The sequence below is a fragment of the Gymnoscopelus microlampas genome (genome assembly GCF_963454915.1).
Source record: "Gymnoscopelus microlampas genome assembly, chromosome: 5".
Classification (NCBI taxonomy): Eukaryota; Metazoa; Chordata; class Actinopteri; order Myctophiformes; family Myctophidae; genus Gymnoscopelus; species Gymnoscopelus microlampas.
Window position 1 is genome coordinate 31,899,889 of NC_139942.1, and position 26,679 is coordinate 31,926,567.

At 43.3% G+C, this 26,679-nt stretch overlaps 1 protein-coding gene across 5 annotated transcripts in view; it reads left to right on the forward strand.

Moving 5' to 3' along the window:
* The window catches only part of LOC311045566 (histone-lysine N-methyltransferase 2C-like), a 91,682-nt gene that overhangs the window by 9,165 nt on the left and 55,838 nt on the right, over window positions 1-26,679 (forward strand). For all 5 annotated transcript variants that reach the window (XM_084057486.1, XM_084057489.1, XM_084057488.1 and 2 more), the window contains exons 3-12: window positions 5,971-6,059; window positions 9,181-9,328; window positions 12,791-13,015; window positions 15,069-15,178; window positions 15,372-15,481; window positions 16,055-16,217; window positions 17,195-17,366; window positions 20,104-20,218; window positions 24,690-24,865; window positions 25,137-25,498. In XM_084057486.1, coding sequence (XP_083913612.1) covers window positions 5,971-6,059; window positions 9,181-9,328; window positions 12,791-13,015; window positions 15,069-15,178; window positions 15,372-15,481; window positions 16,055-16,217; window positions 17,195-17,366; window positions 20,104-20,218; window positions 24,690-24,865; window positions 25,137-25,498 — 1,670 coding nt within the window. The remainder of the gene's footprint in view (window positions 1-5,970; window positions 6,060-9,180; window positions 9,329-12,790; window positions 13,016-15,068; window positions 15,179-15,371; window positions 15,482-16,054; window positions 16,218-17,194; window positions 17,367-20,103; window positions 20,219-24,689; window positions 24,866-25,136; window positions 25,499-26,679) is intronic.

Below are 26,679 nucleotides of genomic sequence, written 5' to 3' on the forward strand. Positions count from 1 at the left end.
GCCACAGTCTTAGGATGACCCGGGACAAACTTGGTATATGTTATTACTAGGGCTGGGCAATATGGACAAATATCACAATATTTTGTTTAACCAAATACATCTATCGATAATATGCAGATAATATCATATTGTGCCGATTAATATCCTTTTTTCTTTCATTCAAAGAAAAAACGAATACAAAAAGGTTTATGTTATTAAAACCAGGAAAAGACGACGCTTATGTCATATCATGATATTAAGATATCCATATCCAATCATGATATACGTATATCAATATATTGCGCAGCCATAGTTGATGCTGGTGATGACTGGTTGTGCCAGTGTTGGTATTGACACTGATCATAGTAAATGATTGCTTGGTTCTGACTATATGGAGGCTTGCCTCACAGAGATAAAAAAGACCAATTGACTTACAGTACAGTGCACTCTAACAAATCCACAAACAAATGCAAAATTATTATATTTGCTTTATTCATATAAGCATACTGTTACTTGAGCTGTGTTTTTTTTGCATAATTATGGCTTCCTCTTTAATAATAATTTGGTGTAGCCTAAATGATAAACTGGAATATACGTTACAAGTGATGTATTGGTATGTCAAGATGGTGAAGTTGAAATTGGACCTTTTCGTTAAGAAATGGAGCTAATAAATAAAAAATGAAAAGAGGCTGTGGCCGGGCGGCCCGGGCCGCTGTTCTAAATGATTAGTGACATGTTTTTAGTTGTTATACTAGTGAAACAAACTGACATACACTGTCATGCACAAGTTCATTAAACTCTTGCACAGCCTGTGATAAACTCTGATCATCCCTGACATTTCTACTCTAATTAATGTAAATTGGTAGTAATGCACATAATACATTTCTCCTGTTTAAGCAGCACCTTTAGGCCAAAGCTCTTGTGTACCCTGTTGCAGTTCAATTGGTTCGCCAATACTCAGTCTCTTGTCCATTCCACTCCTGCCCGATCCATGTCTGTTTTTCCAGTCTGCTTTTTTAGAGCTGGGACTACTTACCACAGCATTATTTTCACCCTCTTTCTTTTTTTTTCTCTCTCTCTCTCCCGTTAGTGGGATTGTGGGGGATAAGTTGCGCAGGGTATGGGGGTTGGACGCTAGTCTTGAGGTTTGTCACCGAAATAAAAGGCTGTCTCAATGCTGAAACTTGATGCTTTTGATGGTGTACTGTGTAGCGGCCCATGTGAATACGTCACCATGCACACAATATTGTGTTTGCTCACATGATTGCACTTTTGGATGAAAATGTCATACAGGCGTGATGTCTGCATTTATGTGTGCCTTTGAATATGATTTGTTACAAAAGAAAAGTGCCTGCAATTTAAATAGTAGCATAGGCGCTGTCATCTAGGTCTATATTCACAATACTGGAAATCTCCTTTCCTCCCAACACATTTATAGAGTTTGACATCGAAGTTGCATTCTTAACCTAGATGTCTACACATCTCCCGCAGTTGTCATAGGGCATATATATACCAGTGCTGTGAGGATGCGTGACTCAGTTCCTAAGCATAGGCCAGAACTCTCTAGTCTATATGGTGTTTTTGTTTTAAAACAAAGATTGAACTGTTAACAAGTTGTTACAAAGGAGTGATGTATTTATTTTTATAATTATCCAGAACCTTTATTTACATGTCTAACTCAGCCACAGATTATTGCAAAAATATTTTTTCTGTTCATGTTTGAAGTGCACATCTAGGCTTTGTCTTTCATCTTTGTGGCTGTCAGAATGATTTGAGGCTACTGCCAAGTCCTCATACTTCATTCATGCTGTTGAGTTTGTTTGTTTGAAAAAAAAAAATGTGCCCGTGCAGAGTTCTTTGCTATCATTTTAGGTTTTTAGGGTTGTTCCTTATCTAGACATGGAAGTCATTTGGAGGGAGGGGTTGATTTGGCTTCCAGCCGATTGTGATTTCTCTCTCCAGTGGCACCGAAAATTACCCCCCTGTGCTTCCCACCCCCTGCATCCTCCGCTGCACCCCTGAGACACGCTGCTCTCATTTGGGCTCTGTCTCTCTCCTCACTTAGCACACTCACGATGGATGTTGCTGTTTAATTTGTAGCCATGACAATTATCCCCTCCACATGGCGCTTCCAAGATTGGGTTAACCGAGCTCCTATTGGAGGGTGCCGACAGTGACAGATCTGTGTGTGTGTGTGTGTGTGTGTGTGTGTGTGTGTGTGTGTGTGTGTGTGTGTGTGTGTGTGTGTGTGTGTGTGTGTGTGTGTGCGTGCGCTAGTCTTTGCACATGCGCACTCGCCCATTTGCCTGTGTGCATACAGGCGTATGGGTGCATATATTGATGCATGTTTACTCTGCTGACTGGGCAGTTTCCATGAGATTTGACAAGGGTTACACTGCCTTGGTGGTAATAACTTACTTTTTTGTGCAATATATAGTGCCTATCTTCGAGGGGATGCAGAAAGTGGGAAGTGAAGAGAAGGCCATTGTTGCTTGGGGTTTTGTGATGGCACTGCTAGGGGAAAATAAAAATAGCATTGAGGTGTTTTTGGGGACTACTCATCAGGAGGGAGGTAATGGTGATTTGGATCCATGATAAGGTGATCAGAAAATACAGTATCTCTCTGCTGTTTTATTTCTGCCTCCAACAGCTAGGAATAGAGAAGGCATACGGGCTGCACTGTATGTCTTAAATGAGTGGCTGTAGGAGCCCAATGTTTTAGAGTTGAAAGAATGATAAAACATTGCTGACCTGTTGTCAAGAAAATTATACCATAAACTATTTTGGGATGGTGGGTGATACTGCAGTAGAATGTTAATTGTCTGAATTGAAACATTGCCTGTATATAAACATAGACATCACAATTTGTTGGTTTGTATGTCTGGTCACAGACACACGAAGACCGGCTATAAACAATTTGGCGCATTGATACTACTCGCTAACTCCAGCTTGCTTGTAATGTCTGTAAACCAGCTAGCACATTCCATTGTGATTTTGTTAGCAAGATAATACGAGATAATGGGACATTCATTTGTCCTCACAACTTTGCAACATCCCAGTGATGACCACAACAAAGCAGCATTAAAATAAATACATTTACATACCGAAATGACTGGAGAGAAGGCAATTCTCATCAATCTGTTAGCAGAGTTTACTGAAGTTATAATCACTTTAAAAAAAAACATAAACATGTCCACTTGGCAAGCATCGGTACATACATAGACAGCATTGCACTGAAATTGGTGACCTATTGCATTCTTTGACTCCACAGATTGCCATGGCAACTAGAAATCCAAAAACCTGCCAATGGACCGATGAGACATTGTTAGCAGAAGATGTGACAACATTATCTCTGAGTTAAATGAACAGTGAAGATTTTATTGTGCATGTTCTTGGAAGACTTAAATGTCACAGGCTTTCACACTTCTGACAATTTAAAGGGGAATACCACTAAATTTCAACATGAAATGATGTCATTAACACATTCACTGCCAGGGGCTTTCTATTATTGGCAGGTAGCTTCTGCCAGCATTTTTAAGCATTCTGACTAATCTTTCAAGAACCACAGAATATTTATCTCCAGTATGATCGATCCCCTGATGGTTGCTAATCACGGAGGGTTTCCCTGTGTGCTTAAGTGAAAAAAAATGGCATCGTGACCTCCAGTTCTTTTGTTTTACCCAGTTGAAAAGTAAAACACAGGAGCCGAGGTACAGGATTTTAAAGTAATAAGTTAACCAGGAAGTGAATGGAGCAGTAAATCTTCGGATCTCGTTATCTTGGGTTCTTTTCTTTTTTTTAATGACGGACATATCCGTCAATGGCGGTGAACGGGTGGATTTTAAATGACGGAGATGTCCCGTCAATGGCAGTGAATATATTAATATACCTGATTTGAGCTGATTTGTGTGTGGGTGTTTTTTTTGGGGGGGGGGGGGGGGGGGTCATGTGATCAGTGATGTACGGTGGATGTACTCTTTGGCCCACCCTCTAGGCAGCCTCGCAGTCTAGAATGGGGAATTGAGTCTCCAACTGACACAGTGCGGCTTGAATATAAAATGAAGAGTTGTTTCAGCCTTTTCAGCCAATTCAGGTCATTTGGGTACATGTGCTATGTCTTGTGAAACAGAATATATAACCATGTCCCATTATAAACTACTAAGAATATTCATTTCTTCGCACGGAGATAAGAAAGTAAGAAACCCCTCCGTGACAGTAACGGGATGACCTTTCAAAATGAACGGCCAGAGCCTTCCAGTGAGGTGCCAGAACGTCATCGCGTTATCACGTTTGCTTAGAAACATCATCACGTTACTAGTCCAAATAAAGGTATTTATTTCACAGACGATTTCCCATCACGGAAATCGTCTGTGACATCACGCTCATGTCTCAGCCATAACCATGTAAGGAGGTCGTGGCATCAGGAGCAAACAAATCAGTCGGCTCCAAATATGGGCACAAAGGGGGGCATTTCCATATATGGTCATATACTGATGCCATCAGGGATCTCCATATATGGGCATTTAAGGGACAAGGACTGACCGATACAGAGATCTCCGTATATGGGCATACAATAGGATCAGCAGTGCGACATAGGTGTGAGGGCCTCATAGTGGCCCGAACTCTAGATGTGAGCGTCTAGTATAAAAGAAAATCCAGTAAAATAATCGTTTTTTGTTTTGTTTTGTTTTTAAGAGAACCAACATTTCCAAAAATTAATTCATGCCAAACTAGCAGATTTATATTTGGAACCCAGCTGTCTTCTTTTTATATGATGCACAGGGAAAGATAACCTGGAAGCCAGACTGATCTTGCTATGTTCATCCTTTGGAAGAAAAAAGAAATCCAGAAAATGAACGTAGGATTGCTACATTTGGATTCCAGGCTATGGAAAGGGGTGTTGAATGGTCTTAACTTGTAACAATATAGCATTAAAAAACTGTGCATCCCCTGGATGCATCGATAGTGAGTTTAATGTGTTATTTCAGATTTGAATGTGTCAGAGATGCAGGACGCATACCTAACAACATCACTGAACTCTAGTTGCAATACCCAAATGTATTCAAAATATGAACTGCACGCACATGCAAATTGAGCCAATGTGAAGTAAAATTATTAAAGTAATACTATTCCAACATTGAAACGCAATCATTTATTTATATTGTTATAATTATATAATTTTGTACGTATTTGTATTTGTTATAATTGTTGATATTCCTGTAATTGGATGAGATGTGTAGCATAACAATGCAAGGTTTAGTCATTGCCAGATACCAATAAAGTATTACTCATTCATATTCATGATTAGATGTTTGTTTATGATGACTTAAATTACGTTTTTGGTGTCACCTAATAGGCTTGGCCTGTATTCTAGCTTGAAAATCAACTAGCACATGTTTAGCACTTGCACTTCAATTAGACAGTAATGAGTTGTCCTCCCAAGGGGGTTGGAGGCTGGAAATGATGAGACTTGCTTGGCATTGGTTTTTTCTCTAAAAATAAACACATGTAACTCAAATTTGATGTGTGAGCAAGAATTAGTTATGTATTGGTAGAAAAAACTTACCAATGAAGACATGTAGCACACCGGTTACAAGATCGGTCTATATAAAATGTGAAATTCAAGTGCCCCAACCCTCTTGGGAAACATCTGGTCGAATTCCCAATCTTTAAAGCTCACCCATCAAAGTAGAGAAAGCTCCGTCCCTGGAGTCCAGCGCATGCCTGCCTGCCACTACTGGTCCCAGCATTATACACCCCCATCTTTAGACTCTACCACCACCACCCTCCTCTACGCTGTCGCCTTGCCCAGCGGCCTGAGTGCCTCCATTAAAAATCAGTGGCAGCTGTGACTATATTTAACTTATTCATGAATACCCCCTCCCTCTCCCCCTCTATTGCTATCTCTCTCGCTCTCTCTCTCTTGTTTCTTGCTGCCTCTTTCACTGTCTCTCCATCTACCTCTCTTTCTGTGTTTCTCCTCTCCCTCAGGGGTCGCACCAGAGGGAGGCTTGTTGTGGATGAGGAGGACAGCATGGACGGGACTGAGATAACAGAGTCCGTAGGCCCTCAGGACACAGGTGAGTAGCCACTGCTGCCGCACAGCGCTACTTTCCATCCACCATGCACCACGGGGTGAACGCTGGCGGGAGAGTGAACTAAAAGTTGAACCTGCTGCACATTCAGGCAGCCTCACACAGGGAGCGCCTTAGAGGATATTTTCAGGAATAGGCAGAGGAGAGACTCCCCTCTCCTGGAGAGGGATGGATGAGAGCTTTTTCTTGGCACCCCATGCTTCTACTTCTGGGCTGTAATTGAAAGGGTTTAGCTTGAGCTGTGAAGCTGCAGAGGGGTGTATTTTTCTCCCCCTTCTTCTTTCGCTCTCTCTCTCTCTGCCTCCCTCTCTCCTCCTCCTCCGGCACTGAGATTGGCATTGAGGTGCAACAGGAAAGAGCCCAAGGCTAATGCCCTCTAAAAGCTTTTTAAAATCCCGTCACTCTCCCCAGACCCATTTATGTGCTTTTTTATGTGTACATCGTGTCACGTGACTGCACCTCCCATTCCCATAGATCTCAGACCTGCTGTCATGGTGCAGTGGTGGGGATATTGTTTGTGTGTGTGTGTGTGTGTGTGTGTGTGTGTGTGTGTGTGGGGGGGGGGGGGGGGGGTTCACCAGTGGGCAGCTTTTGTTTTTCTAAGCTCCAGTTTACCTTAGAGCAACATCGGGCAGCTTCTTTTTGAGGGATAAAAGAATCCAACAATAGATATTATTTTTTTCCTTTTTTTCCACAGTGGTTGGGTCTTGAATGGAACCCATAATGAATACAGAACTGAATACAGTCTTGCTCCTACCTTGCTGCATGTGCAGCCCAGGACAATAATAGAGGACCTGCTTATGAAGGCCACTGCAAGGATTTCCTCAAATACTGGGAACGACTTTGTCACATAATTGTAAAATGTACCCCTAATATTCACAGTATGGTGGTGTTAGTATTAAATGTTCATAAACACCAAATAAAAAAAATGTTGAATGTAACTCAGCCACAGATGCCATAATCCAGGCTGCAGATGGCCAACTATCAGCTTGAAAGCACTGCGTTTGAGTACCGTGTAACAGCATTTATTGACTCTTTGCGTTGTTGGCCAGGATGAATAGGGTCCATTAATTACTTATAGGAATCAGGACAAGTGTTATACCATAACCAAATTATTTTGAGCATTTCAATTCCTTATTTTCAATCACTGCACGTGCTCACTATAGCCTACTATGAGCTGTTATTCCTGTCTGCCAGACAGTGCCCACACACGCATATTCCCCATGCTGTGGTGATAGCTTGAGCTGCCGAGCTGACAAGAATGCTGAAAGCGAGTTCTAAATTTGGGTGTATTTTACTCAAGAAAAAGATGACGGCAGCATCGAACACACTAGAAGACTTTTAAAATCCAACTGACTGTGAAATAACTTGGAAGTACACATAAGACTGACTTTCCTAGATTACAGTCATTATTGCTGGGCTCCATTCACTTTTCCGTCGTTAACCAACTCAAACTACAGGATCGCAGATTTGTCCAAACTCCAGTTGTAAAAATCAAACATATTTATTTTTGCACGGCTTACATGGTCGGTTTTAGCACAGCTCTTGTAACACTTTAATTCTACCAGTCTATAGCTTTCAATAGACCGTAGTGAGTGATTGTGATATAAGCATAATAAAGTTCAGTTCACAACATCACAATAAATTCAACATCACTTTAAAGAGCACACATCTTTCTTTCTCCTGCTGTTATTATTTGATAAACAATTGATAATTCTTTGGAACAATGCCAAAGAATCTTCAGTGGAATTTTCAAATTTCACACGACAATACCCACCCCTAGTTGTTGGCCCAATTTCAGCTCGGTGTATAAAGAGTGAATGGAATCTCTCATGGGAACTTAAAGAATATATAAATAAATAACATCATTACCAAATATCTATTCAACCAAAGACCACAGGTAGGGTTAAAAAAATATAAAATGGATCAAATATTCCGCACTTCCCCCAATTTTATTCTGTTGAGTATTTTGCACAATGCGTTGCACAATGTAAGACTGGCTCCTTATTACGTGCATCGTGATGTTTTTTTCTGCCTCCATTGTTATTGCTGTTATGTGCCTCTGGGTCCCCTGTGGGTTTACTGTAATCAGTGCTTGCGCATATGGTCCCCATATTTTTACCATCCATCTCGCTAACAAAGGCTGTGTTTTTGACCTGGAGCAAACCGGAACTAACACTGGGCAGTATGTCTTAAAAGTCATATTACAATATATATAAAGGATTCTTTTCCTATCTTATATTGATCATCATCAATGTTCGGCGTCTAAAAATGTTAATTGCAAATATTAATAGTACATGATGAGATAGAGGCAATGCTGAAACTTTTTGTCCTGAAAGAAACTTGACGATATTCACCTCTCATACAACACAGTGAAAAGCACGTACACACTGCACATGTGTACACTATAGGTCTTCACGGGGTCCAATATGACGGACCTAGACAACATTTTTTTATTTCAAGGACCCTATAACTTTGAGAGTGTACAAATGGAACCCCCAAGGAGTCCTTGTCTAAGGACCCCACTTTGAGAACTAGAATGAGTGGGTGCAGCGTTGATCTGAAAGAAAGAGTGTACAGTTTGATGTCTTGCCGTCTCAGAGAGCACAACAGATCAGCCAGCGCTAGCAACATTTGCATCTCGCGAGTCGCTAGCACCTTCAGTAGAGCCAGCGACAGGGAAATTCACTCATCAGAGGCAGCACAGCAGTTAGAATACAGATACAGAGTAAAAGAAGTATTGCAAGAGTAGCAACACAATAGCTAGGAGTGAAAAAAAGAAGAAACAAACACACTATCAGCAACGTACGACAGTATAAAGTAGGGGTGTGCCGATACACTCATTTCACGATAAGATACGGTACACGATATTGGGCTCACAATATCGATACGATATTATTATTTATTTACAAATACTGTACAATTACAGTATCTTTATGGTATCAACAGAAACTTGAAATATAATTCATGTAAATTCTTATCAGCAATTAATATTTCCACAATTCTTAACAATCCCGTGAACAATGGAGGTAAAAGGGGGGGTGATTATTTATTGTGATTAACTATTTTCATTGACTTGATCTTGTTTTTTCCCCCCGCCTATCAGAGACACCAACCCAACCAGTGGAGATGGTAGAGTTGGGAAACCGTGAGGAACCAGAAGAGGACAAGCCCTCTTCCCCTCTGGTCCAGAGCCCTCCAGCCGTGGAATCGGCAGGACCATCTGTCCAAGCGAGTAGAGAAGTCAAAAGCAGGTTAGAGACATACTGAACTTAGCCTGAACCAGATCTTGTGGAGCAGTGTGAATAGATGAAGTCAAGTTGATGAAGCTGCGTTTTACATGGACATACGAATAAGCACATTAGTATGCTTATTTGTGTTTCCATGTCTTGGGGTGTTAGAAGCCTAACTTGCTTCTTTCATGCACATGCATGATGCAGCCTGTTTGTGTCAACAAAATGGAGTCATCAGCTGGTAGCAGTAGCGCACACTTCCCAGGTGCCACTCTGTTAAAGGTTGTAATCAATCTCCCGTCCTGACTTGCGCTATCGACGGTGGTGATGGAGGGCAGGCCGGCAGCATCTCCAGGGATCTTATTAACAGGGCCATCTCCTCCCTTAGAAACCTGATAAATATTTACTGCCTGCTTTATTTCTCTCAACTTTCCAGCGTCTCATGCCGTCTTTGCTCTCATTCACTGGTCCACTCCATAGCAAGCGCCATTGGGCTCGTTTGAATGGGTGCAGATTGATGGATTGATTCATTGATTCATTGAAGTATGTGCCCAGGCCGCTTTGCCTTGTTTACCGTTAGTATTTTGGCAGGTGGTTGTTGATGGCTGCAGAGCAGCGAAATGGCATTTTGTATGCGTATGTGGTAACAGTTTTGTATATCTAAGACACAAATGAAAGCATTATGCCCGTATGTATGGTCCCAATGCAATGGCACGTTGGCCTTAATTACAATATATAGAACATGTATTTATTAACATAAACTATGTGTATTCATTTTACAATATGAGTAATAATACTGAGCACAATATGTACATTGCAAAGACTAGTTGTATACATTTTTAATACTCCATTAACCTATTTATTAGACTGACACTTCTCTGCCAGTGAGCTATACACAACAGTGCTAGAGAATCCCACTCATTGCATGCACCAATGTCAGACGCACCCCTTATTGGTTAACCAATCAGAAGTCAAGTCGTTAATTTGAGGCACTTTCAAATGGGCAGAGTGAATTGAAAACTGTTGTGTGTGGGGGGGGGGGGGTTTACAGTGAATGAGGATGATTTGGTCCCTAAGAAAATAATTATGCATGAAAAAGTTCTGCACAGTTTTTTCGATAAAACTGATGCAACACAACAAACTTGTTGCAACACCTCCTGCAATGCTACAAAGAACTGAATGAGGAATGTATAGAAACTAAAATGGATATAACTCCCATATTCAGTCAGTAAAATATCAGTCAGTGATTCAAGAAGCTACTGCTCGTGTGACAGCTCTGTTTTAATCAGTTGAGTGCTTCAGCCATAAACATTTTACCCTCGGCGCTGGCCAGCAAGCCACCATAGGCATACAATCACAACACTGCTGCGCTGAGGACTTCAATGTATTTGTTCTTGTTTGCCTTGTGGCAAGGAAAACCTGAAAAGGGTGTTTTGTGTAGATGTATAATGTGTATGTCTGTGTATATATGTCTATGTATGTATATATATGTATGTATACACACGCACGCACGCACACACACAGCACAAAAAGTTAAGAAATTTGTGGTTGGTCCATTATTTCTCTGTTACAACAATGTTTCTTGGAAATAACTTTTATACTGTTGGAAAACCTGTTTATTGCCCTTTTTAAATGGTGGTTCATTTGTAAGGAACATGCATTTGTGGGATGAGCAGCACAGCTGAGTATGTGGGTTGCACCCATGACAAATGTGACAAATCTCTGCCAGCTTATTCTGCTGTCGCTATTGTTTTGAGCTTCCTACTTCATGTACACCCAGGTACATGGGGTAACTGAGGGGCTCCATGTCTCCCCATAGGATTCCACTCTATCAGACCTCTAGGTCAGTAAGGGGCTGTTCCGCTAATCTTATTCGAGGGACAGGTCTTAATTTTCCCTTATACCTGCTGGTCCACAGAGTCCCCCTGTTTTTATCAAAGTTTTCCCCAGAGAGGTCTCCCCATAGGATGCCACTTTAACCGACCTCTGTTAGAGTGGGATCCTATAGGGAGACACTTATTCTATGGGGGACACGAAGCCATCAGGTACCCTGGGGGCACCTGGGGTAGGAAGCTCAAAACAAGAGTCGATAGCAACAGCAGAATAAACAGTTTGGTATTGGCCGAGAAGATATGTCACATTTTTCATGGGTGCAACCCACACACTCGGCTGCACTGCTCATCACACAAATGCATATTCCCTACAAATGGGGCACAATTTAAATGGCAAACTAGAAAAACGTGCTCCTCGGAGCACAAGTCTCCGCCAGGGCAGGTAGCTTATTGTGGGCCAGCAATGTTTCACGGCAATCGGACGCTGCGTTCATGATTTGCGGCATGAAAATGGGACACTTTTGTGATTCCATCAGGATGGAATATGAAAAATCGGACAGATCCGTCTTGATCACATGACTATAGAGATGATGTGTACCCATTAGCGTGACAATATCTGTATGTGTTAAAAAAATAATAATAATAATCTGCCGTCTCTGGTGGGGCTATAACAGCTAACAGGCCGGTGTGAAACACTTGGGGCAGGTTCTTCCTTGGCCTCCAGGGAGTGTGCATGCAAAGTTTCACGCTGATTGGTCCAGCGGTGCCGGAGATTAGCTCCTCACAGAAATCTGCCTGTTATAGTGCCACCATATGGCCGATTTGGAAAGATGTAGGGTGACATTCCTTCCTTGGCCTAGTGGGAATGTTTGTGCAAAGTTTCACAGCAATGGGACGCTGCGTTCATGATTAGAGGCATTTTGTTCAAAACAGGCCACTCTTGAAAACTTTGGAAGTCAATATTAGCCAATCAGGATGGAATATGAAAAGTCGGACAGATCCGTCTTGATCACATGACTGTAGAGGTAATGTGTACTGATTAGCGAGATGTTTGGACATAATCTGCTGGAGTAATATCAAAAAATATATAACAGCGATTTAATGGGCCGATGTGAGAAATTTGGGGCCGAGGTTTTTACTTGGGCGAGTATGCGTGCACAGTTTCACACGATCAGTTTTCACACGATCGAACGGTGCCGGAGATTAGCTGCTCACGGATGGACGGACACACACACACACACACACACACACACACACACACACACACACACACACACACACACACAGAGACACACTGACACACTGACGGACAGGGGAAAAAACGTAGTCTCTGCCACGCCTTCGGCCTGGTGGTGACGATGCACAGGCCTTTCAATGGTATGAAGGTTATTGCCAAGAAGCATTCTTACAATAGAGAAATAATCGACCAAACGCAAGTTTCCGAACTTTTTGTGCTATGTTAATATACTGTATATACCGTAAATCACAGTTTAAATTGTAATCGCAAATTAGCTAGAGAATATCACTTTGTTTTTCTTTTTTTCCTATCGTGCAGCCCTAGACATAATTCACTGTGACATGTATGGCACTGTAACAAGTCACAGTAGGTATAGTATGTATAATTAAAGATCCCTCCCTCGCTCTGTTTCAGCGAGCGTCTGTGTGCCTTCTGTTACTGTGGTGGCCGCAGCCTGCTGGGTCAGGGGGATCTGCAAGCGTTCGACATCAGGCCCGAGCTTGGCCCTCTCCTCAGCCACAAGAGCAAAGGAGATTCAACGAGCAACAGCAAGGCCACCGAGAACAGCAGCGGCGGTGACGAAACCACTCAGCCAAATGTGGCCGAAGAGGCCACCTCAGGACAGAGGGGCAAGCTAAAGTAAGTGGGGCTGGCTGGTGCTACCTGCACAGCGGGTGGAGTGTAGCCGTCAGTGATGGCCTGGATCAGTAAAATCATCTGCGATAGCCTGTGTGGTCAGTTAATAAGCTGGATGAAATGAGCTTGCTCAGCGGCACTGCTTTGATGTCATTGGCTTAATGCTTCTTGCATTGTTCTGCGTCCTCATAGGCAGGGCATAATATAAGATACGGTAAGATAAACCTTTATTGATCCCCATGGGAAAATTCAGGTGTCAAGTGTACATGGGGGGGAAACAATGTGATGCTGCAATGTAAATGGAAGGGGAAGTGTTAAACTGTTTTTCATTTTGAAAATACTCTACAGTGTTCGGCACGCTGCAGAGTGTTAGATGAATGCTTGTATCACTTAAAATTTGGTATTTCATGCGAGCATATTTTATTTTCATGTTGATTTTGTTCAGTATACAGTGCTTTTATTTGATGTTACAGAATATTAGTTTACTGGATTATGGAGTTTTGGGTTTGAATTGATACTTTGTTTTTCTGAAGCATCAAAGAATCGAGGGGCCTGAAATCAGTGTTGGATGTATTATTCATTCTCAGATCACAGAAAGGCAAACAAAATGCCAAAAATGTCCTACAATCATGCTTTTTTTTCCCAAAAAGTTTTGAAATGCAGCCCATTGACAAATCATGTGTAAAAGACACATTTTCAATAATTGTCAACCTTACCAAGTAAAATCTTTTTTAACCTGTGCTTTAACACAAGGATGTGCCTTCACTTAAAACTCTTTCATTCATCACTTCATCCATAAAACATCCATAATAGATGATATTCCAGTTCCAGTAACCATTTACCACGTTCTTTTCTTAGCCAATTTGCACCCTCATTTCAACTCCCAGTTCATTCTACATTGTGCTAATGTGTGATTTTTTTTCTGAGGGCTTCATAGATTAATTCTTATCTCTCGAGGGCTAAATTTATCACAATTTTCGTTGCCGGTTGAATTAACGCCCACACACAAATTCACAGGCCGGCATTTCCACTCTGCCCTGGCTAAATGGCTGCTCGGACTTAACAGGCCACATTAGCAATCTACACTTGGAGGCTAAATTAGCACTTTGCCTTAGTAGCCTTATGCCCGCTGTGGTCCCCAGGCCCAGGAAAGCCACATAGGGCAGAGGGTACACGTGAGGCTTGCTTGTGCGTGTGTGTGTGCACCGTGCCAACAAAAGGACCCTCCCTAGACTCCTTTTGGACAGCAGCCTAATTTGTTTCAGTTCTTTGGAGCCAATAGAGCATCTCCCTGGGGTTCCAGTGACGTAATGTGCAGTGACAGCAGTACAGGTCTGGCAGCGTGCCAAGCCAACCAGCCATTGTTGTGTTGGAACTTTGTGATTGGTCATTGAGACCGGCCCTTGACTGTGCCATACAGAGAAATAGAAAGTATTTATGTGGGGGGCTGGGGGGTATCGATTTGGTCCAGAAGTAGAGGGATGATTACAGGAGGGCTCAGGAAGAGACAGAAGTGGAGAAGTAAGGGGGTGGGCGTGATGATTACATAATATTGCTGTTAAAACTAATATAGCTGTTTAAAAAGGCTGCAATTGACAGCCATGACGAGGCCATATGTCACCACGACACCGTCGTGGTCCCAGGAACTGGTCTCTTAGTTTTGGCCATTGGTTTGTTTACTGGAAGCAGGGTCCTTTTTAAATGCTAATTTTTCCCCTCCACATTTTCCGCATTGCTCTGCAGCTCAGCAGTGCAAGCCAGAGCCTCAGAGAAACACTTCCTTTTCAGCAGAGTTTATGAGACAGAACAGCCAGCCTCTTGTGTGTATGCCAAATAAGATGGCCTTCCTCCTCCTCCAATCATCTTTCTTTACGCTCTACCATTCTCCCCACCCGCCCCGCTCACTCTGTTATCATCCCTCATCATTGTAAAATGACATGAGCGCATCAATTCATGGTTCTCTCATTTACTTTCATCCTGTCATGTTTTCTTGGCCCTTCTGCACCTGGTTTCCATTGATGACCTCTTTTTCTTGATTCTTCTGTCTTTGTTCCAGTGGGTCTGAGAGCCATGGGGAAGAGCCAGACCCAACCTGTCGGTTCTGGGATGAGCTTTCTCATGTCGGCCTCCCTCAAGACCTTGACGTCCAGGCTCTCTTTGAGTCAGGTAAGAGCCGCAGCTTTGTCAAATCTTTCATCTTTGAGGAAGCTTGGCTCCTTCCATGGAATTTTTGTGAATGTGTGTTGGCTGTGAAAGCTTCGTATAAGGATGTGTCTGTGTTGATACATAGTGACAAATGTGTCTGATGTTTGATTCCAGTTCTTGGCCATGACCACTTCTGTTTGTCTTGTAATTGCAGGGCAATGCTGGGCGCATCAGAGTTGCGCGTTGTGGTCTGAGGGTGTGTGTGAGGGCGAGGGACAATCGTTGCTTAATGTGGACAGAGCCATTGACTCAGGGAGCACAAAGGTGAGTCAAGGGAGCACATCCACAGGCTAATAGGAGTTAACATGGTCTGTAATGTTTTGGGGCAGCAGGGAGGGTCTGCTTCAGCGATGCAGAGAAAAGCTGATGGATCAGGCTAGCTGGTAAAGGTCGGCCCTGGCAGCGTGGATCTCTCAGCTGTGAAATGGAAAAGGTCACGCCACTCAACGGGGGCTGTGCTCTCATGGAAGCTTAGCTCCTAGTGTTAACAGCGGCACAGCTCACAACTCCCTGATTGTGTTTGCACCCCCTGGTCTGCAAAACCATCAGCAAGTCTTCTACTTAATCTCCAGAGTGGCTATTAGAGTGCGCTCGTAGAACTGAGCAAGTTTGAAGGCAAAGATGCCCTCATGAGGGTCTAGAGAGCATTACCTTCAGTAGGCTCCAATGTAGTGTAATAATAATAATTCAAATAGAAGTTTTGATCAAGAACTGAGAGTGTGAGCCTGAGTCAAGCATACGTGAACAGTGCTCTGGCTTTTGAACTGATGAAACATTAAAAGATTCAAAACAGAATGCTTCATTTAATTTCAAATCTCTTTCACTTTGTCTCTATAGCACTGTGCATACTGTAAGCGCCTTGGAGCATCCATTAAGTGCTGTGCTGACGGATGTACTCAACTCTACCATTACCCCTGTGCGGGGGCAGCGGGGACTTTTCAGGATGTCAGGAGTGTCTCCCTCCTCTGTCCGGAACACATTGAATTGGCCATTCACAGATGTAAGTCCACTAGAATGGAGTACACTTCATTACTTTTGAATACTACACAAATACATGGATAATGTCGTAATCATTATACATTGAAAGCAGTGAGGCTGTGTTATATTATCTTAACACATTGATTGCCAAGATATTAAACATAGTTTTCTATCCCCGTGCCGGCGTATAATTACCTAAATCCGATGATATTTGAAACTCCGTGGAACCGACATTGTGTAAAAAAAATCACACCCAGTGTGAAGTGGGCGGTGTGTGGTCATCACAACATGACTCACTTTAAAAAAAGGATAAATGACTTTTTTTTTAAAGTCCATACTGCTATTCATAGGGCTGCACATGTGTCATGTGTTTCGCTAGCCAATCACAGTCCTGAATTTGCAAAGTCAGCCAATCACATTACAGTTAGTGGTGATGACACTAGCTGTAATGTGATTGGCTGATATGAAAAAAGTATCTATTTGCATTAACAATGGAAGGGTTAGGGGGTACACACATTTTTTGGTCGGTGTCCAAAACTCACTTATAGGGGGCGGCTACACCGCCCCAAAAACACACGAAAAAAGGCGGGTGGAAGTGGCGTTTTTTGGAATGATGTCACATCCACATTTTTCTTCTCTGAGAGACGATCGATCATTCCAAAGCTGTGTTAGGTCGCCCCTTGTGAAATTTTCCCCCAAAAATGAAAGAACGCATATATTCGATCTAGGCAATCAAGCGATGGATTTGAAAGAACGCATTCATTCGATCTTGGCAATCAATGTGTTAACAGCATGATGACCAAATGTTTCCAATTGAGTTTTTCATGGTAAAAAATGACAGACCTGTAAAATTCAGATATTTGGACCCGGCATTTCTTTTAAAGACGGATCCGGAGTACGGATCTTCTCGGATCCACTGTCTGGTACTTTCAATTCGGGTGGACCCGTGAAGATCTCTGGTTGCCATGTCTTATTTTGAACTTTTCTCTCTCTGTTCAGTTGCAGATGATGTTAACTGCGCGCTGTGTGATAGCCCGGGTGACATCATGGACCAGCTATTCTGCACCAGTTGTGGTCAGCATTACCATGGGATGTGCCTGGATATGGCCGTGACCCCTCTAAGAAGGGCAGGGTGGCAGTGCCCTGAGTGCAAAATCTGCCTGACGTGCAAGTGAGTCACCTGGCCTCACCGGCCCACTCAATCTGCCCTAATCCTAATCCCCAACACTGAAAGTTGTTGTCCGCTCATAGGTTGTCTATTACCTTCACTCTTCTTCCTACTTCTTCTCTGCGGCCGCCAGGCATGGTGCAGGCCTGTCAGTTTGTTTACCTCCTCTGTGGTTTGTGGAGAGCTAACCGGATGTTATGCCCTGAAGCTCAGCTCTCTAACCCTCTGACCCTCTATAAACAACACGGCTGCTACAGCTATACCAGCCTGGAGACATCCACTATAGCCTGCCCCCCACTACAAGGCCAAACAGGCCTAGCAAGTGCTCATTATTCAATTCTCACATTTTCCCCCTGCATAACATTATTTTGTTGTTTTGTGTCGATAATAAGAAAAGCATATACTGCATATTCTGAGCTGCTCGTCATTCGGATGTGGCTGAAAACATTGCCAACGCCCCCGCATGTTTGTAGTCCCTGTCACTGCCAACCCCTACTTGTTGGTCTTGGGGAGGGTGTAGACAACCACGTCTCCTCAAATATACATGCAGTCACCGGCAGCTTTTTTTCACCTGACAGTGAGGAGTTTCACCGGGAGGAAGTGGCACATACTATCCCCCTAAGTTCTCTCTTCTGAACAGGCACCCCGACCAACCTGCAGGAGTCACTAGTGCAGTGTCAGAAATCACGCTCTTCCTGCTGGCTTCCCATCCGCGAACACAGCCAGTTGTTTGTGCTGGAGGCACCATGGAGGAATTGATCCCCAGTCTCGGTGGTGGCCAGGAACATTTCAATTAAGAAAATGTATTGAAGTTACAAGTTTTGGCAATTAGATTCCGTTAAATTAACACGTAGATAAGACGATGATATGCCTATCGTAGGAGAGAGAACCCCCCCTTGGAGTCAAGACGCTGTTGGTGGTGCAGATGAAATCTCCTTCCTGCTGAACTCCGTGACAATGGAGACATTGGAAGGTGGAGCTGGGGTAGGAGGCGGGTTGCTCAACACTCGTTCTGAAAAGAGAATGACGGGTTGAGAGGCAGTGGTATTTGTAAAAAAAAAAAAAGGAGTCCATCGCCTGATTGGCTGACTGCAAATTGAAAGAATCGGATTCACTTGTAGAGCTCATGCTTACAATTGTGATTGAAAGGCTTTGACAACATAGGAAAAAGGAAGTGACGTGGTTGAAATTCCCAGAAAGTAAAGTGAGAAAAAAGATCTTCTTTAATTGAAGTTTCACCTAAGCTTCACACAGACACATCGGAAGGAGTTCCTAATCCTAACGTCATCAAAATTATTTTGCCACTCCAGATATTCCTATTATGTAACAACCAGACTGTTTTTGAGGAAAAACTGCCAAAGGGTTTGGGGTGTGTAAAGGTCTTTACGGGGCGACCATAGCTGAATTGGCTGAGATGCTGTCCGGGAATCAGAAGGTGCCTGGTTCACCCAACCGGTTGGCCCAGTCTATGTGCCGAAGTGTCCCTGAGCAAGGACATTTAAACTAGGGCTGTCAAGCGATTACATTATTTTATAAAAATCTGATGAATATCAGATAAATCATAAATTAATCATGATTTATCATCATTCATTAACTATGCCCAAAATATATCTGTATGTTTTTGTGGGAACGGAAAGATATATGACTCTCTCTCTCTCTCACCCCTTGGTGCTATGTGATTTGAGCTGCTGCCCACGTATATTGCGCAGCCTTTTCTGGCTATAACCAAATTGTGTTTTTTCCTCATCCAGATAGGGCCAAGCACAGGTTCTCTTTCCATCTTGTTTGGATCTATCAGTAATCAGATAACAGAGCGACAACTAGTGCAGCTAGAGTGATAAGAGTCATTTATCTTTCCGTTCCCACAAAAATATTCAGAGAAAATTAGCATATTTTGGGCATAGTTGCACGTCATGGGGATTAATCATGATACATTATTAATCTGATTAAAATGTTTAATCGTTTGACAGCCCTGACATCGTTTGACGGATCCTCAAAACTATCCTTAAAATAAAATCACGTTCACAAAAACAACGAATCCTTGAACGGTGATCAGTTTTTGACTACTTGCCAGCCTTGACACCATTTATTGCCATTGCCCTTGTCAGTCTCATCCACTTCCAGCTGTCACAATCCTTTTAGTTTAGTTGAACTTGAATCGTCTCCAAGTAGTTGACAGGCAGAGCAGAGGTTTGGAGGAAAGATGTTGATTCAAAGTTTTGTGTTTGACCGAGGGTAACCAATTGAAGGCTCCCTGTGCGGCTTAGTCCAGTGGATCTCAAACGTTTTCATGTCAAGGACCCCCAAATTGATCCCCTGACAGGGACCCACAGAAGAGAAGATTTGTGTTAAAATAAGCAGAACTATACTATACTATAACACTTTTGAGATATAGTATAGTTTCTCAAAAACAGCAGATGTACAAGCTTGCAGCTCGTAGATCTGCTATTTTTCAATAGCCAATGGATAAAGTACTCTCAGTGATTGTGATGCTGTATTAACACATTTAGCTGTAGACCACCTGGAACCCCCCCAAGGACCCCTGGGGGTCCCCAGACCCCACTTTGATAACCATTGGTTTAGTCACTAAAGCGACACCTTTTTCATTGCAAGACAAAACTGCTATGCTGTCTCTGACTGTGGTGCCCTTTGAATGCAGAATATGAAACTCCTTCCTCGCTTCAGTGTATGCATTTTACCAAATGTAATTCTTCTCCGTTTTGCTTTCCCCGGTATCCAGGAACCCAGGAGAGGACACCAAGATGTTGGTGTGTGACATGTGCGACAAAGGCTACCACACCTTTTGCCTACAACCTGCCATGGACTCTCTCCCCACCAACGGCTGGAGATGCAAGGTGGGACAAAATGTCAAATGCCACAAAGTTGGCTTCTACATAGTAACGGCAGGCGGTGTTTCTCGTGTGGTGGGTCAGGGCCCAAAAGTGGGTCGCATGGCAATCTGATAGGTTTGCAACAAAGAACAAGATAAGGTAATAGATATTGGGTTGCAGCTACGCTTCAAGCCTATAGTATGTACCACCTAGACTTAGAGCATGTGATGTTTTGGTATCAGTGTTAATTTGGATGGATAACTGCAGCACAAAATTCTTGATGCACCATATAAGATTTTCCTTGGCGGCAATACCTATTGTATGGTGTTGTCCTACTAGGGCTGCTTTATTATTGTGGCTAAAATTTCAAGCCTGGTGACTATCTTACTACTATAATCTTACTACTATAATTGACAAAAGCTCAGACAGTTCGTCCGGGATTCGCAAGCACAGGATCACTCCACATGCCTCCAAGACCCACCACAGACTGTTGATCAGAGCTATGGCTATGATTTAGGCATCTTACCCCACCTCGATCAGTGATCAGACTCTCGGCTTGATTGATTCTCTGATTTGCCTATCAGACCCTCAGCCTGATCTGGCAGGTTGCCATAGCAACCAGATACAGGAAGTCTGACCTCTTTATCACATGACCGAAGTTGGGAGGTTGGGACTAGAGGTTAGGGCCACAAAGCAAAGCGGGGAGGGAGGAGAGGAGCCGAGAAGAGAGGCCAGAGGGGCCGGACTTCGCATGACTTGTGTGCAGAGTGACTAGGCCAGTGCTGTCTGGACGAACCTCGGATCGGGCCTAGATGTGAGGGCCCTCACATCTAGGATAAAAAAAGGATTAAAAAAAAAAACGTTCTTAATGCCTGTGTTATTCATTGTGCTTATCTGTACTAGGGCTGCACAATTAATCCGATTTTAATCTCGATCACAATTTTGGCTTCCCACAATTAAATGAACATGATCGACCAATACAATATAAAATGTGTGCTCTGACCATGGAAAGATTAAATGATTCCTGCTAATTTAGCACTTAATAATATGGCAAATTCACACACACTTTAACAGCGATGTTAACAATATAATCAGCAACATGAATGCGGAAGGACTGGATTGGAAGTGCTGTCTTCAGCCTTAAGTGCACTGTCTCTCCTTCTCTCTACAAGGCTATGAGCCCCCCTCCCCCCGACTGTTGCTTATTTATACTTTGTCGTATGATGGTATTGCACACCGAAAACATCAGATCTACAAGCTTGTGATGCATTGTGAGCTTGTAAATCGGCCACCCCCAGTGTGTAACACCGGTGCTCAAAGAAGCACGTGAGTTAAATTGTATGGAGCTGTGCCTTTACCAACCAATGTTACAAAACGTCAGCCTGTTAGGTTCAAGAGTTTTATGCACATCCATCATGCAGGTATAATGAACGGAGTGAAAGACTTCATATTTTGCTTCTAGTAGATAACCTGAGGTGAATAAAAACCTGTTTTAGGTCTGCAAAGATGTGTTAACACATTCCCTGCCAGAGGGGTTTTTTTTTTTTTACTTCCCCCACTGCCAGCATTACATTCAATGTTAAAAAAACATTTTTTAAGTAGTCACAAAATATTTTCCATGATCACCGTCCTCACGGTGATCCCCTCATTACACACACACAGGAGTCTCGTAGAATCGTGGAAAAAAATAATCCGATTGCGGTAATCCGTTCCATAATTGCAGCCAATTGAAAATAGCATGTTTCACCCAAAATAACATGGTCAAAAAAAAAGTACACAGGAGCCGAGATACAGGATTTTAAAGTAATAAGTCAACCAAGGAGTGAATGGAGCTAGAAATCTTTGGATCACGATATCTTTGGTTCTGTGTGGATAAATTGAAAAAATAAATAAATAAATAAATAAATAAATAAAATTAATACATTTGAAAACGGTTATACTCGTGGATGGGCAGATAACGGGGTATTTTTCCAACAACAAGTATAACCGTTGTTGGTAGGTATTGGTAATGTGTAATTAGCAGGAATGCGGCACAATGTAAAAGTGAAAGTAGTGTCCTGTAATTTTGTGTTAAATTTTGGTTAAAAAAAGCAGGAATGTAGCACAACATGGATGTGAAAGCTGTGTTATGGGCTTTTCACACAGAAAGTGACTTACGCACCTAGTAATTAATTTTGAATGAGAGATGAGCATTCAGGTGGTGAGGCATGGGCGGTCTGACAGGCAGAGCGACAAGTGGGGACGATCCTGTGAAATTGTAGTGTTCGTGCTGGTCTCACGCACACACCCACCCGCTGCCATAGTTGAAATGTAGCCTGGGATCCAGACTGAGTGCTAGGTTCTGCGTTTTTTTCTCTCACTTCATTTCACAGTCTGGAAAGCCTTCTGTCTCCGTGCACAAACGGTAGAAAAATAACTGCGGCTTCTGATTGGTCTGTGGGGGAGGGGGATGGGACCAGTGTTGTCCAATGTAAAACTCAAGTCCCTTCCTGACTTGCCTACATAATAGAAATACGAGTCAAATTGGACCCTGGCCAGACTGAGTAGCGAAGTGAGAAGAAGACTAACGTAGTGAATCAGTCTGGATTCCAGGCTAGTTGAAATATGCTTAACTTTCTTCTACACATTGTGTCTCTTCACTTGAGTTGCGCAGTGGAGCCTTGCAGATCCAAGTGAGTCACTTCCCAATCCATATGAAAAGCCCACTGCAATACAAAAATATTGTCACAAAAAATCTATGAATAATCTCAATATTGATCAAAAATAATCGCGATAATCATTTTGGCCATAATTGTGCAGTCCTGATTGGTGTGATATCTTCGGTCAAATGGCATATAATGAACCTGTGTTATTTTAATGTGCCTTGTGAGTGTTGAAATGGGTTTTGCAGTGTTTGGTTATTAACCCTTGTCTAATGTGAGGAGACAATTACATAATTTAATAATAATAAATCATGATCTTTGATTACTTTCTTTTAATTGTGCAGCACTATGTCCTACCCAATTCACTACTCATGCTACATAATTTTTTTCTGAACATTAGCCGTTGTCCTACTACATAGATTAGAAAAGTGTCCACCACACAAGAGAATAATGACCTTTTTTGGTGGTTTGCGTCTGTGCTTCCTGTGGTTAAGAAATGACTCATGCTGGCTGATCTTTTGAATGCTGCAGTTAAACCTCAGCTCCGCAAGATAACTCTGTGTGGTTCCTTCTGTGCATGCACATGCGTGCGCGTACGGCTGCATACACATGGGACTAACGGATATGTGTGAGTGCATGCACACTCACACGCGTGTGCAACGGAAGTACATGCCCTCCCACCATTGCAGGCCACCCCAGGCTTCTGGTACAGTGCAGGTGGCCTGCCTGTCACCCAGGCAGCTGGCTAGCACATTGCCCAATCAGCTGCGGCGGTCAGGCCAAGGTGCGCATAGACAACCACAGCAGTAGAGGAGGCACCAGCTGGTGGAACATCTCCACACTTAACATCTCTGTCTGACTCAGCACGGCAGCACGGAACGCAGTCTTACAGCCCCCCCCGCCCCAACCCCCAGCACACTCTGGTGCTTGCTTTCCATTCACCCCTCCCTCCACCCGCACCCCCAAGGCAGTTTTGTTCTGAGTGCAGCCATGTGCATCTCCATGTCTTGGAAATGAATGAAAAATGAATCATTGCTCCAGTTTCAGCTCTCTGGCGTGTTCCTCCAGCCAGCTGGATTGTCTGAGCCTCATCCCTCGTAGACTTTTCGGTGTTTGTTTACTGTGTCTGTGGGTGGAGTCTGACAAGCACTTAGTTGCGGAGCTGTCCTTGATCTACCACTCAAACTTTCTTTATTAGACAGTCACACTAGTAAATTAAGGAAATATGTTACCCTAACTCATAAGGTTGGACATATAGCACCTGAGCAAGGTAGGAGAATTAGGAAAAAATAATTTGATCATACTGATCGATTTGATTGCTTCTCAAGTTTCTCATGGGCTCATTTTATAATTGTCTAGGTAGCATGAATTTATTCATGACACATAATGCTTTTATAAACGCTAGCACTGTGGATCTGTGATGTATTTTTCCTCATTTGTCTTTGGTGTCTGTCTAGGCAGCTAACTGTTAGAAAGCTACTGCTGTCAGCGCCTCTGCGCTTGTGCTGGCTGCTGGAATAGGCCACCGCCCCCTCATAGTGGAAAGGGAGAGCAAGCAAGAGAAAGCCTGTTTATATTCTTCCACAACAGATTATCATATGTTCGAAAATGTGAGCGCTGGTGGTTGGTGTTTTTTTTTGTAGGTTCTGTTGCAGTAAGAAAAAGAAAAGAAAAAAGAAAAAGGCTGAAACTTTGTTGCAGAAAAACTATTCATGCCACATCATCACATCCACGGTGGTGAAACGTGGTCTGTGTCTCTTTCACCACTCCTCTGTTTAATGCGATACTGTGTTGTATGCTGAGGCTTTGTCAATCATCTTGCTAATGGGACCTCCATCCTTCCGTTTTCACAGAACTGCAGAGTATGCATCCAATGTGGGACAAGAACCGGCGGCCAGTGGCACCACACCAGCCTGCTGTGTGAGAACTGTGTCCAACATCAGGACCCCACTCTTTGCTGCCCTCTGTGTGCCTGCATCCTTGATCCTGAGCACCACAAAGACCTGCTCTCCTGCCACAGCTGCAAAAGGTAGAATGTCATAATCCCCTTTATCAGGCTTATGACCTCTGAATGAGAAATCCTGATGTCTAGTCTACCCACCATTTACAGAGCCTTGCTGGGAAAAAAAGGAAGCTGCCTAATTCTTTCCTCTGGGGAAGTTGGTTGTCCCTTGCAAAATGTGTTGGATCTATTGATGTTCATGGGGGGGACCATGCAGGGAGACACAAAGGCAAAACACTGCACAGAAATCTCTTGTCGTGTCATCCGATAAATCCCTTTCTCTTTCGCTTGCTTTCAGATGGCTGCACCTGGAGTGCGAGCGTCAGAACTCAGGCCAAGCAGACATCCACCCCAGGGAGGACTATGTTTGCTCCAACTGCAGGTCTCCTGCTCCGGAGCAGGCCTCGCAGGCGGAGGAGGATATGGACACCGGGCCGGAGCTCAGCCCTCAGTCGGCCTCAATGCACACAGACTCGGAGGCCGGCCTACCGCTGGCTCGAACGCACACGGACTCAGAACCTGGCACTGAACCGCTTGCTGAAATGCACAATGACCCCGAACCGGAATTACTCACCGTTCCATTGCACTCGGACAGGGAGCCGGTCCAAGTCCAAGCCGCCGTTCAGGAGGAGATCCTAGCCACGTCGGCCCAGAAGCCTGGTGAGTCCTTTTGTTCCAACTGTGCACTACACGGTATTCAGGAAGACTCTTTTGCCCCGGAAATGGCTCTGTGTTTTTCTCACAAATCTCTTTATTTCCCCTGCATACCCAAGTGTCCCCACTGGACTTGGCAGGTGCAGTCATCAGAGCGAGAGTGGATTGTTTGTCGACTGGCAGTAATACTGGCTCAGTATTACAAAAGTTCCACGATGATCTTAAATCATACACAATAGGCTTTTGGGTCAAGTAGAGGAATTCCTGCAGATGCAGGTGCGGGTTTTTGGCTACGTACTGTAGCTTCTGGTTGATTAGTATCTGCAGTTTAAAAATCCCCTGTTTTGGCAGATGAAAGCACTGGAGTTTGTATGAAGACCAGGGACGACCACACTTGCACTCTTAATTTGCTGCAAAACCACGCTCTGTAATAGCTTTCCATGATCCCACCGATAAGCAGATATTGTCCTGTAACCGCAGTTTTGTTCTTCCATTGTGAAATTAAAAGCACTTTTGCTTCCCCCTGCTGTTTCTTGGAAGAAGAGCTTTGGATTCAGGGGTTGACACTAAGGTCTCAAGACAGGTTATGTTCCACTTGCCCAAGGGTATGTTCACTTGCCTAAAAATTTAAATTAGCCCAAAAACTTGAATTAGTTTAAAATGGGCTTAAAAATAGACACTGGTTTGATCATTCATGGTTGTCAAGCCAACAGTGCAAACTGTGTTGTGTGTACATACATGTGTGCATATTTGTGCTTGTGTACTTTAGTGTTGTACAAGTGAGGCTCCCATCATCTTTACTCTTACTGCAATGTTGAACTTTTATAGAACCCAATGTTGTATACAGTGTAGCTACCTGGACATGATGTAAATGCAAATATATCCTTATGTGGATTCTGTTAACATAAAAAAAACTAGTCAAACCTCTTAATTTTGGGGGAAGGGAAATTGCTGTATTCATGTTATATTAGCTACCCTTGATGCAAGTTCCCCTACCACAGTGGTTCTCATGGTGGAGTGCGGGGAAGCCGTTCCGAACAAAACGTTTAATTTCACTTGGAGAGCTCCTACTTAGAGGTCCACCTGAACTGAAAATACCCGACAGTACCTACCTGTACCTGTACCGGTTCGGGCCCGTATTTTATCAAGGTCACTCGGGCGGTCCCGGTTGGTTCACATTTCGGGTC